Source organism: Mercenaria mercenaria, chromosome 7 (genome assembly GCF_021730395.1).
Source record: "Mercenaria mercenaria strain notata chromosome 7, MADL_Memer_1, whole genome shotgun sequence".
Lineage (NCBI taxonomy): Eukaryota > Metazoa > Mollusca > Bivalvia > Venerida > Veneridae > Mercenaria > Mercenaria mercenaria.
The window spans coordinates 16,072,112-16,086,684 of NC_069367.1; the positions used below are offsets into that span (position 1 = coordinate 16,072,112).

The 14,573-nt window shown below is 34.6% G+C and overlaps 1 protein-coding gene across 1 annotated transcript; it reads right to left on the minus strand.

Moving 5' to 3' along the window:
• Positions 1-3,667: 3,667 nt before the first annotated feature.
• On the minus strand, positions 3,668-12,559 carry LOC123554850 (uncharacterized). The gene is made up of 3 exons (XM_045345211.2): positions 12,428-12,559; positions 7,280-7,464; positions 3,668-6,735 (listed from the first exon to the last, which is right to left on the minus strand). Exons 1-3 carry the CDS (start codon positions 12,479-12,481, stop codon positions 6,246-6,248), a joined length of 729 nt encoding a protein of 242 aa, XP_045201146.2. The 5' UTR covers positions 12,482-12,559; the 3' UTR covers positions 3,668-6,245.
• Positions 12,560-14,573: the final 2,014 nt, after the last annotated feature.

Consider the following 14,573-nt stretch of genomic DNA (forward strand, 5'->3'; position numbering starts at 1 on the left):
AAGTACTACTTTTTACGTCTTTGGTATGACGCATTTGGGGATCGAACCAACGACCTCCAGCACTCGAAGCGGACGCCCTACCATAAGGCTACCGAGGTGGTTGAAAGTCACACAATGACCATTTGTGTAAAATTATTTTAAAATTGGGCCAGCAGTTTCACGAAAGAACATTTTGGGTATTGTCAAAACACTATCATTTTTAAAGACAAGTTGTCATTAATTTTCTGATGCTGCAATACACTTCTAAAAAAATCTAAAAAAAAAAAAAAACATTCAGTACTTTTCTTGTTTAAGTAGGAAGCATTCTACCAAATAAAATTTAGAAAAGAATGAGAAAAAGGGTTAACTTTAAAATATTCATAATTTTAATTACCTTGAACCACAATTATCATTTAAGCCTAATTCTTAATAATCTTTTCAGTAAAACTGTTAAACATAAACTATAATGAATGGTTAACTTACGATTTCTGAATATTAAACTCTGAGAGACATTCTCATCCCCATACAACTATGGACATTTCTAATTCAAATATTTTTTCAACAACAACATCTTACTATGTTCCTACTTATTAAATGGTCCATAATAAATACTAGTTGAATAGTTTCATGAAATTCTACCTGCTAGTTACTGAGGATGGCTGCGGACGGACGGATAGACAGATGGACTCACTTAATGAAAAAATATTCAAAAAGAAAAATTCCGACCTACCTACCCTATTTTTTTTCAGCATGTTACCAGAACAAAGAATTTTAGGCCTAAAATGCCACAAACTTTTATGAATTTCACAGAAATGTCTATATTTAAGTTAAAGGTCAATGAACATCTGATTAATTTTTACCTGAATTTCAAATTGTTTTTAACATTCTTGAGGCCCAAGTATGATTTTATTATGATAAATTTATTTTCAGCTAGGTCAGACATTTCATGGGAAGAGTTTACCATATTAAGTTTCATTTCTTACATTCATGATTCAACTTCCAGTTAACTATGTGCGCTAAGCCCTTCTCATGCTGGACACAACTGATTCTGCCTTTGCCACCAGTGTAGATCATGATCGAGCCAAAATTAAAAATACATGTATGTTTGTTTGCTGTCTCCCTACATACCCTTTTAAAATACTGATCTTTTTTTTTTAAGTTGCGGTATCACAAAGGGCCACAATTATATATCAACAAAATAATAATTAAAAAAGTTTAAATTGTATTATTTAATTTCATCCTTTTATTTAATAGCAACAACCACCACTTTTTGTTAGTTTTGATTTACAGGCATAAAATTATATTTTTGGACTCTAATATGTGAATAAATGACATTCCATTGTGTTTTTGAATACAAAATATTACTGATAAAGTTTTATGCAATGTTAAAGTCATGTCCTAGATTTTGACATGTAACAGATTTTTCAGGTTTAGGCGTAAAAAAAATTGTTTGTTTCCGGTATCCCGACCTACCCTAATTTTTTGGCCCGACCCTAAATGTTTTTATGACCATGGAGAATATTTTTTTTCCATTTTTTAACAAAAAGATGCAAAACTGCACTTTTTGTGCTTTAAACATGGCCAGTGATGTTAAAATCAACTTACTGATGCTCTAAAGGCATAACCCCCTTATTTGTAATCATTTTTTGCAAAAACAAAAATTTCCAAAGAGTCTCCTTTAATAAAAAAAAAATCCAAAAAAAAAAATATTTTCCGACCTACCTACCCTAATTTTTTTAGCATGTTACCGGAAACAAAGAATTTTTTTTAGGCCTTAGCCCCATTCAAATGAATGTACTTTCACTTTTGGAAAACAACTTGTATAATTTCTAATCGGCACACTTTTAATTCTTGAAAATCATACAGTATTTTAAATACCCTCTATGTAACATGGTAAGATGAAAAGTGAACACAAGCATTTCATTTTTTTTTTTGGAAATCCTGAAATAAGGCTTTGCAAGAGTTATCTTTCCTGTGGTTATTGCTACTTTTATGAAACATACATATATTTGTCTTATTTTTACAGAAGAAATATTCTGTAAGAAATGATCATATATCTACTGGTAAAAGTATAATCACACAATCAAAAAAAAACAACAAAAAAACCCAAAAAAAAAACAAAAAATTAAATTGCCTATCTACCTACCCAACTTTAAAAAGTAGGGTCGGGAGACAACAAACAATGACTTTTTTAAATGTGGCCTCAGCCTGCACACCCTTGAAGTCTGATCGATATCAGCATTGTTTGCCATCAGCCAGTATGGTTTGGTAAGTACCCCTTTCAACAGTTAATGGTACTGTCCAAACTGGAAGATGGACAAGTCCATTATTGAAATTTAGCAGGGAAAGTGTTAGACACCCCATGCAAGTGTACTTGTAACCTCCTTACACTAGGTAATATAAGCTATAAATCAAGATTTTATATAGTACTTATTTTGTTCAACCATCTATTATGCTAAACCTAGTCTTTTTTATAATTTTATATCTATGAACTCTGATAACATAAGCTTTACTACTGTCTTTCATACATATATGTCTTCCCTGTCATACCATATTATTTACCAATGGAAATAAGAGATGGTTTCTATCTCATTTTTTTTTGCGTGCCATTCTTTTTGTTATAATATACTAGTATACGACACAACTTTATTAACATGCAAACTTGTTCCTTGTTATATGTATGCTGTATATATTGCCATGTATATGTATATTTAACATGGAAATAAATGTATCTATCTAAAAAACAATTTATTAATAAGTATTTTCCATTCTAAAACATTAAATAAAGGTTGTTTTATATACTGGCAATAGGACAAAATGTCCTACTTACAATCATATAAACAATGGAGCAATTTTTTCAAATTTTGATAATTGGGTGGGGGGCGGGGGTTGCAAATGTCCCAAGGGAGGCTAAAGTCCTTCACTAAAAAAGAACATAATTGGAGCATTAAGTGAATATACACTATTATCTTTTAATTGACAGAAATAGCCCTGATACAATTTATTACCTGTCAATAAGTCACACCTGCAAGTCCCTTTTTAATGTCTTTGGGTATTAGCAAAAGCTTTCTTGTAAAAACAACCTGTCATAAACCTGTTTGAGTTTATAGACCTGACATGACCCATAAATACTTATTAAAACAACATCCTTATTTGAATTGCTGTTATTTATAGAAAGCGGAGATGTCATCATTTTTGCCAAACCAACATAATTTTATTTATATACTTTGATAATGTAAATGCACACTTCTCTATTCTATAATGCAGTTAACTGCAATTATTAGCTATTTTTAAAATATTATACAATACTGTATATAATATCATCCATTTCGACAAATTTCCACACCATAATTGTTCATGAAATGCCATTATATATAAGAATATTTTTTACAAAATCTTTCAAATTTAATGTGTTTGTCGTTTGACATTTCTTAATAATTGATATACATTATATATTGGCAACATAAAAATGGACAAAAATATTATAAGTGACTCAGTCAGAGGCACATCATATCCTATTTTCCCTAAATACCCCATAACCATTATTTGGTGACAGAAATATATTTTGGGGCATTTAATGTCCATTTCAGGTGACAAAATCCTCAAGAGGACAAGCCCCTCTGCTAATATCTGCATAAGAGGGCAAACTTCCTCCCCCCTGCTATACCTTTACAAGAAGAACAAAATCAAGCAGACCATCATCATCTAATTAGATAGAAATAAACAATAGCTGTCTGATTACAAAAAAAAACATCTGATTTTTTGAAACTGTTTAAATTGGCAAGATTTTATACAACAACAACAACAACAACAAAGGGGCATAATTTTGCTAAAATATAAGTCAGAGTTATAAAATTTACATACTAAGCTTAGGACATCCCATGATGCCAAAGATTCATATAGAAACATGCTTACATAGAAAACTGTTACAAAATTTAAATAGGAGTTCAATTTACACGAAGGTGCACAGTTTTGAGGAACTTATTAAAGCTAGATTTATGTAACTTGGCAACAGAGATTATCTTATGCTGCAAGACACATGTGTAAAATTTGAAAATATTACATTTTAGCCTAATAGTACCTAAGAAACTTCCTTACATGCAAAACTTCAATTTTCTTGACAGAGAAACTGACGCCAGAAAGATTAAACTACCCAGTACAATAACAGCAGCATTCGCAGAGTTATCTTCCCAAATGATTTGACAGGTGTTGCCACCTACGGCGAATAGGTCCTATCATGCGGTATACTCTCGGCTTTTATCGTAGTGTTAAACTCTTTTCTTAACCTTTCTTGTGTTTGACACCTGAATAAAAAAGTAATTAAAGTATTTGACAAAAAATTCTAATCATGTAATTTATCAATATCATCTATTTGGATAGCGGTTTCTTCTGTTTTTAACATAAAATGTAAAGCCTTGTAAAATTTTCATCTTTTCAAAATGCTGGCCAGCAATATATAATTTAAATTATTGTTGTAGCATTAATTTAAGCGAGTCACATTTCCATATAATTTATAAGCAAAGTGGGGTTAGCTACTGTAGCTAATTGAAAATATTGCAAACTTTTACCCCTGAATGGAAGCTTTGTTTCAAAGAGACAGTGGTTACTCTGGATACATTAAGTCTGCATAAAATTTCCAGTCCACTGGCTGCATACTGATTGTTATCTTAAAAATGTGCATGCCATGCATCCTGTTAACTCTAGGGGTTCAAGAATATGTCCTTGAAGCAGACTTAATAAGTTCCTTTATAAGTTCTTTATAAGTTCCATCATGGCTCTCTTTGAAATAGTTCTTTATAAGTTCCATCATGGCTCTCTTTGAAATAATATTGTCCATTCGTCATAAAATATTTTTTTTTTGTAAATCATGAGATTATTATTACTACCGTTTTGCGTTGGATATGTACATATCCAACGCATTTTAGTACTACATTTTTGTAAACTACCAAATTGCATTGAGAGTAACGCATTTTGGCAGTGACTACCAAAACTCGGCCGAATTTTGGTTGTGTCTTCCAAAATGCGTTGCTACCATTTTGCGGTGCAACCTAGCCGGACGATCAGACCAACAAAACCACGAGAGAACAATTTGAATAACTGAATCCGGCCAGTTTTCAGCAAACTATGGACAGAAAAGTTTCAGTTTGCGACTGTAAAGTCATAGGACTTGTAAATAAATTAATCGAAACTTTTAACGCCATCTGAATCTTGTTTGTAATATCTTACACAGTTTTTGAAAGTTAACGTTATAGTTATATGAAAGATATACATAAAACGAGTGTTTTATGCTTTAGTCCATGCTTCCAAAGGATCTTTTTAAAGATCTTATTATACAACGAGCAAATATCATTTATCAGGATACAGAGCTGTATAATATTAAATTTTCACAGATAAATGGTGAAATATTAAAATAAATTGTTCCCGAGATATGACAGGATAAAGAAGTTATTTTGTTTTGTGATGATTCTTGCCTTGTTATGAAATTCGTTTGTGTTTTTTTCCCTTAATTTTAGACATTTACTTAGTTGCTTGACTTTTTTAAATTTTGGTCGAGTCAAGATGAAATCATAGCATCACTGGATTTTGTTGAAATTTCAGTATGCCATAACCAATACCGTTATAAATGTGTGAAATTATCTAACATTTAGTAGTATGAAAGATATTGTCAAACTTATCGAGGGCGCGTTCGAAGATTCGTTAAATGTAGCTTTAACTATGATGAACAACAAAAAAAGTGTTTTAATCACTTAAGCTATATTTGCATATATAATAAAAGAAGACATGTAAAATATACCCTGACTAAATGATTTAAAGTGTATATATGGAATAGGAGCAACTGAGAATAAGCTATCAAAATATTAGTATAGAATGAGTACAATGATTTCATAGCACATTGTTGCAATTGGCCCCATTATTGTCATTGACTGGACTATGAATATTCTATACAAGGTTCTTAAATACACTTTCTCGTTTATATATATGGTTTACGCTTCTATCCAACATATTCCTCTTACCAATGCAAGATGTATATGGATTTCGATCAAACTAAAATATGCTTTTTGTAGAGGGTCTTAGTTTTATCCTTACCAACCCTAGAAAACACTAACCAGTTAACCATGATACACACTAACCAGTAAAACATGATGCTCACTGGTTTCTTACACTTTCTAAAAACATGAAATAAGCAACTTATTTATGGCGAACTTCAGTGGATTATCCTTATTGATGTTAGATATACATGTAACGAGTCTTCAGTTGCCCATGTCTCACTCCTTGGACGAAATTTTCACGCCATAAAATCTTAAAGAGGTGTTCGGTCCTGTGTTCTGAATCGGTTTAACACCATCCACCTCAAAATTGTCGAAGGCTTCTTCATGTAACAACTCAAATTTTGCAACTGAATGCTCGTACACCAGCTTGGAAAAGACATTTGAGCCCTCTCCTTTGATGAACAATGGATCAATTCCTAAAAACCTTCCGAATTCTACCGCTGCATTTAACATCCGGGTTGCCAGGTGCTTTTGTCTGTATTTATCGTTTGTGCCAAGCCCGAAGAAATGAATACATTCCTTAGCTCCAAAACGACCAAAGAAATCCGCTTTAGCTTCGCCTATATGACAAAACTGCTCTAGGAGTCTTAACTCTCGCGTTTTGATAGCGTCATCATCTGGCGATTCATCATACGACAAGAACCGTGAAGTCCGAATCGCCATGACGTCACCATTTTCGGCCAGCAACATAATGGATATATTCCACCTGTGTAGAAGATATGGATAGTTTATTATTGTCACATGTGTAAATAAATCACCACATCATGACGTACGTTCTCTTTTACTACATGTATCAGTAATTTTGTAAAGATATTCTGTATAAATTACTCCCATGAGCCGAAAGCCGTTGTGAAGGTATTGGCGATGCAAATTTCAAAGCAATTTAAAAGAAGGGACCAATGTATTCTAGAAATTTCTACTTATGACACTATATATTCTATTATTTCAGTTAAGTTGGTCTGCAGTTCGCAGTTCGTGTTTCCAATTGCGAACTGCAAACTGGTCTGCAGTTCGCAGTTCGCAGTTCGCGTTTCGAATAGCGAACTGCAGACAAACTTAACTGAAATTCTATTGGCATTCAATATATACACATTTCTGCTTACATATAAAGGACGAACCCTTAATAGAACAAAACAGTGTCGTTAATTTTACTTTCTTGAGGGATTAAACATTAAAATGCGCTTATATAACAGTAAATTTATTCAAATAGTTCTATGTTTTAAATTTCGATCTGAAAAACACTGTCCTACCTGAAGAATGTTGACCAAAACTCTTCAACTTCATCATTCCACTGTAAACCCAGAGCCTTTTCGATTGGTTCTTGGACAATAAAGTTTGTTCGGATAAATTCTAAAGCTTTAGGGTAATATTCTTCTGTAACGAGCACAAGCTCACCCTCTGTAAACGTCTCCTTGATTCCAGATTTTTCAAATGCCTGGAATAAATGTTTTGAGTGATATAGAAAGACAGAATACTATACACATGATACAGTTTCAGTTCATTTAAACATGCCATCGCTTGTCTATTTACTACACTCAGCAAAGGACCGTTCCAAACACTACAACCATTATTCGCGCCTAAGTCAGTATTATAGAGACCATGGCCAGATTTGATGTCGCAGCCCTCGGGTTATGAATCAGACCCTCTATTCCAAACTGAGTCCAGTAAGAATGGCAGGAGTGAGACTTAGTATGGAGTCTAGATAGAATCACGCTAACAGAGTATTATACAGACCAGGGCCAGATTTGATGACGCAGCCCTCGGGTTATGAATCAGACCCTCTATTCCAAACTGAGTCCAGTAAGAATGGCAGGAGTGAGAGTTAGTATGGAGTCTAGATAGAATCACGCTAATAGAGTATTATACAGACCAGGGCCAGATTTGATGACGCAGCCCTCGGGCTATAAATCAGACCCTCTATTCCAAACTGAGTCCAGTAAGAATGGTAGGAGTGTCTAGATAGATTCACGCTAACAGAGTTAACTGTTGTCACATGAGAATCAATGCTAACTTGCAGTGATTTTTATGGTAGGTTTATGTATATTATCCCATTAAAAGATGTTCATATTGTCTTCTTTTATAAAAGCTTTGTGACAGTAACAAAATACTTGCTACTGTATGTTTTTACTTCCTTAATCTTGCAAAAACTGAAGTTCGTTTAAATCTGGGACAGGACGTGTGGAATGCAACCAAGTTTAAGCGAGCGTAATGCATAAAACCTGACAAAATGACGAAAAAAAGCAGGCACGTGACCACATGTTTGTGTAAAACTTTAGTGGGTTTTACATTATTTTGAAATATGTTAGAATGAGCGGTTGGAGTTGGGGAAGGGGATACGCTTTATTTGCGTTTCATCTTGACGGAGCATACCAACGTATGCAAAGACAAGTCAAATTGATAAATCAAGTAAACTACATGTATATATTACGGGCACAACATGAAGTTCGATGTTACATGATGTTACATAATTAAGAAATAACTTATAGCAAACCAGTGTTTTAACAATATTTATACACGATGGGCGGTTATACATTGGACGTAACAATTTCACGAGGGCTCAGCCCGAGTGCAATTATTTCTTACGATGTATATAGACTGACTCCTAGACTATATATATATAAACTACTTGAATACCTCTTCCAAAGCAAATGAGAACTTCATTAAAAGTAATGCCAAATGTGTGATCGGCAGATTTTTGAGGGGATGCCGATCCCCCACCCCCACAGTGCCGTAGCCAGACACAAATTTTAACCGAGGCAACCTAGGGGGATCCGGGGGCATGCCTCCCGGATTTTTTCCCCAGGACGTCTCTGGTGCAGTCTGAAGCACTCTCAAACTGTTTTATATCACAGTAAAATCGTCCCTTTAGCCCTATATTTCACAGAACGTTCATATTTTAAGAAAAAATATATTTATAACAAGGATAATTGGGGATTTATCCTATTCTAATATAGTCTCGGATACAATCATTTTTGTAATTGAAAGGCAATAAAATCAGAAAACCAACAGTAAGACATACAACATGCTTTTTTAGCTCACCTGTCATAAAGTGACAAGGTGAGCTTTTGTGATCGCGTGGCGTCCGTCGTCCGTGCGTCCGTGGACGTCCGTTCGTTCGTCCGTCCGTAAACTTTTGCTTGTGACCACTCTAGATGTCACATTTTTCATGGGATCTTTATGAAAGTTGGTCAGAATGTTTATCTTGATGATATCTAGGTCAAGTTCGAAACTGGGTCATGTGCGGTCAAAAACTAGGTCAGTAGGTCTAAAAATAGAAAAACCTTGTGACCTGTCTAGAGGCCATACTTTTCAATAGATCTTCATGAAAATTGGTCAGAATGTTCACCTTGATGATATCTAGATCAATTTTGAAACTGGGTCACATGCCTTTAAAAACTAGATCTTTAGGTCAAATAATAGAAAAACCTCGTGACCTCTCTAGAGGCCATATTTTTCAATGGATCTTCATGAAAATTGGGTCATGTGGGGACAGGTGAGTGATTCAGGACCATTCATGGTCCTCTTGTTTAGTATACTAGTAGTTTATTAGTTTATAACCGGGAGGGGGTAGGTACTGGAGGTACTGGAGGGGGACTGTTTCCATGTTGGTGTAAAGATAACTATGAAATGGTGGCCTCTGGTGCATTTTTTGGTCTGAATTTTAAGGTATTGGAGGGGATTCCCCTTCAGTTTAGTGGTGGTCAGATGGTTCTCTTATTTTGAAATACAGATACGAAATGGTGGCCTATGGTGCATTGTTTGGTCTAAAATTTGAGGTACTGTAGGGGGATCTTCTCAGTTTAGGGGGTCAGGGCTCTCCCCCTGGAAAAAATGAATTACAAGTATGAAATGGTGGCCTCTAGTGCCTTTTTTGGTCTGAATTTTTAAGGTATGGAAGGGGATTCACCCTCATTTTCAGGGGGCTTTTTCCCTGAAACATTTTGAAAATTCAGTATGAAATAGTGACCTCTGGTGCATTTTTGGATTTGAATTTGATAAATATAATACACAATTGGGTTCGACTTTGATGAGTAGCTCACTTCTCAGCCAACTTTGGGGAGGGGGCATGGACAAGTCTATCAATATGGATTTCCGCCTCACCTCGCCTCAATGATGTCATGAGGCAGATATATTATGTTATATTCTCATGATATTAATATACTTCTCTGAACTTTTATAACTGAAATTTTCATCAGTGTGAAAGGCCTACTTTTTACTCTTCTTTTGTTTTTGCCTCTCAAATTTTAACCGAGGCAACTGCCTCGGTTTGCCTCAGTGTGGCTACGGCGCTGCCCCCCCCCCCCCCCCACCCCCTGATTATATCTTTGCTAAATGTGTGATCGGCATATTGGTGAAGGGATGCCGGCCTGCAACTCCTACCCCCCACCCCGGATTTTATGTATGCAAAATGTTTGATCGGCAGATTTTTGAGGGGATGCCGGCCTGCTCCCTCCTACCCCCACCCCGGATTTTATGTATGCCAAATGTGTAATCGGCAGATTGGTGAGGGGATGTCGGCCTGCCACCCCTACCCCAACCCCAGATTTTATGTATGCAAAATGTGTGATCGGCAGATTTTTTAGGGGATGCCGGCCTGCCTCCCCCACCCCTCTCCCGTCCCCCTCTACCCCAACCCCGGATCTTATGTATGCCAAATGTGTGATCGGCAGATTTTTGACGGGATGCCGGCCTGCCCCCACCCCACTACCCCCACCCCCGAATGTATGTACTTGTGAATAATTTGTTAACAAACTGAGATCAGGCAAATTATCTTACAGTGGATAATAAAATGCCGTCTACAAGGCGCCAGAGAAGCTTATATTTATGGTAGCTGCGAGCAACTTTGTGATTAATACATTTAGTACATTCTAGACTAGCTCCTTGACTATGATATATCTTTTTCACATTTTTATGATTCAATGTAGTGAAGAGCCAGTCTATGTTCTATGTCCAATATCATATTTTTTACATCATCCATCTAAGAAAATCTCTAGAATAGACATGCTTTGGACTCTTCGAAAATAAATTTAACATGAAAAGGATAAAAGTGTAGAAATATTTATTATCAGTCTAGTGGCTATTCTATACGTATAACAGCCAGAATGTATATATAATTTCGATTCTCTAATATGTCTTTTATTGTAAAATTTAGATCACATATGATAGAACTGTTTCTGCGCGCATGTATGGCGCCAAATGTTAGACCGTCACACTCCTTACGACAGGACCGAAAATGGTAATACGCTTTACGGAATAGTTCCATTAGGGCGCAAATGATGGTGAATAATTCTGCACAGCGGATTACCAATTATTGTTTGTGTGTAAATTAATTGTGTGACATTTCGTTTTAAGCCTGTCTTTAATCAAACTTGAAAGCGCATACCTAGCGCTAAATATCACGTCGACGTGACGTCAACATAATATCGTTGTGGCGATTTAAGCATTGCTAGTCATATTAGATTGTAGGGATAACACTAGTCCCAATCCGTTACACTAGTTACCTCCCCTGACGGTCCATCCACAGAGTCACAAGCAACGACTATTAATAATAGTAAACTATAATTTATAATATTACGGCGTCATCGAGGTACTTCAGTCATTCAGACATGATTACAAGCATAATGATGATTTAATGGTGAAAAGAAAAATATTTCTGAATAGCAAATTTCTGTTAAAAACGCTTTCTCTCATGTTAAAACACACCCGAAAAGTGACAAGAACAGCAGTTTTATGATAGAATATCACATGACTGACGTCGCGGAAGTGTAATAAAGTTTGGCTTTTATTATTTTATTCAACTCGTTTAATAAATTCGATATGAAAAGATACTCGTGTAATATTCTTTATATAATTACATCAGTGTATAATAATGTATCACGCAATGACATAACATGTCTGCATGATATAAAATGCATCTTCATAATAGAAGTAAACTAGTTTAGAATAAAAGTAAAAATACACAACGTATAATGACACATGTATATGTAAACAAATACATATAGAAGCATAAATATGTCTGCACACTGTATAAAGAACTTATTAGATATTTATATCTTTTAATAAAAACTACAAAATAATAGTTTCATAATTACAGAAGACAGTGCCGGCGTGTCATAGTTTTCTTGTGCGCGACTATAGTTTACTTTAATTTCTCTACATATTCTTGATTCCTTCCAATAATTTACATCATGTTCTATGTTTACATATTCTGCAGCCCAGCTGTATAGAATCACTGAATCACCTAATCGACATAAATCCAATGTGTAGAGCGTTTAGATGCAGCTTCTGTTGAACGATTGATTATGTTCACTATCTAACGGAAAATGCATATACCATTACTCTAATCATACATTAAACTAAAGCAATAACCAGTTGTACAAGAATATAAAAGTCCCTACCTCTCGTTTTTGGTCCAATGTCAGGGCTTTAAGCTGAGATTTGAATGCCGCCATTATCACACACAGAGAGCAAATTCACGGTGTATAACCGTTCCTACATTAGACGGATGTGTTTGTTTACGACTAAACTCGATATGCATAAAACGATAAACGATATGACGTGGACGTAACTCACCGATAATTACAAAGTATATGTAGTCCATCACGACAGTTTTATGGCTGTTTTTCATAATTCATTTTTTCACGATTATAAATGATTCAAAATTACATCAAAGTTTGCTATTTATGTTTCATACTTGAATTTCAAACACGAGCAAAGGAATATAAAACTTGTTGGTGTTTTCTTCTTTTCTTTACCTAAATTAATACATGTACACTCAAAATCGGTAATACGTCGCCCGAATAATTTACTCGAGCTACGCCCTCGTGAAATTATTTCACGGACGTATAACCTCTTTCCGTGTATCAATAACGTTAAAACACGGGTTTTCTATACATTATTTCTTAAATAGAACTACTTGTTCTGAGCTACGGACGTGTAAATTAACATTTTCAAAGAAAATATATTGTCAGTTGTACTGTATTTTTAAAGCAGCCAGTTCTTCACAAAAGGATAATATATTTTAAAAACCCATTTAACTCAATATTTAATAAAAAATATCACCCATATATGCATAATATATCGTCACCATGGAATGGTAAAATAATTCCTCTATTCCAAACTTAAGGAAAAATATCAGCATCTTATAATATTTCATAAAACTTACAAAACACAGGCTACATATACATACATGTATAAGAATGTTTTATGTACTCGTTCAAAACCTCATTAAAAAGATTGCTTTTAAAAAATAGCTTTTTGTCTTTCACTTACTATGAAAAATAAATTTGTTCTTCATTATGAATATTTATTGCAAGTCAATCATGAGAATACTGCTGACTTCGTGATTTTATCAACTTATTTCTTAAATTAGGAACTTCCGTTTAATTTGGAAACGGTCATACACCATGACTGTCTACATTTTTCGAACCTCGTAATTGTATACGGTTCAAATGCTAATTTATCATTCAGTGATGCATTGAATTACTGATGCGTTACATTGTTGTTGTGGCAAAAAAGGAAGGTCAATAAATTAAAATGTTCAGCTGTTCCCGATACATGCTTTAATACATCGAGTGATGTTTTCTTAATATTTTAGCACCGTTTGATAACACTCAATGTCAGGCTTAAAAATAGGTATTGATAAAGGATAGGTTCATTTATAAGAAACTATGCATTTAAGTTAGGCACTGATCAGCCATTAGATAGGAATCTACTTGGTGTCTATTATAAATGTTTGTGATATTTGATATTTAAAGGCATGCGACAAAAATATGAAGTGGAGTCTTGGAGTGGAGTCATGGAGTGAGATTTTTGAGTGACCTTGGAGTGAAAAATGGAGTGAGATTTTGAAGTCAAAATCATGTGTTTTCTTGCGTGTGTGTGTGTGTGTGTGTGTGCGTGCGTGCGTGCGTGTGCGTGTGTGTGTGTGTGTGTGTGTGTGTGTTTCATATCAGATATATTGATTACTTGATGATGGTCATAAAGAAGGAAAGTGGTGGAAAGAGATAGCGAAGATAGCGAAGCTGCTGCTGCTGCTGCTGCTGATGATGATGATTATGATAGATTTTGTAGCGTTTTTGGATGATGATGTTCATGCGGAGTATACTGATATTACTTTGTCAATGTTTTTATAATGCTTATGATGAAAATGCAGCTGATGATGTTAATAGCACTGATGATGATGATGTTTTTGGTTTTTTTAATTGAGAAAGGGAGGGAAAAGAATGGCAGGAAGTTATGCCGCTTCTTTGTGATGATTTTGTTTTGATATTTTATTGCTGCTGCTTCTGTCGATGATGATGATAATGATGATGATAATAATTTTTTGACAGGATGTTTTTGATGAAGATATTTTCATTACAATGTTGTCAGTGAAATAAGAATAGCATGTATATGATAATGATGATGATTGATATTGTTGATATTGATGAAAGTAATTGATGTTTGTGATGATGAAAGTGTTTTGAAGTGATGCTTCAATTGAATATAATAATTGTATATTAGGTTTTTTATTTTTAAATCATCACCATCTTTAACAAAAAA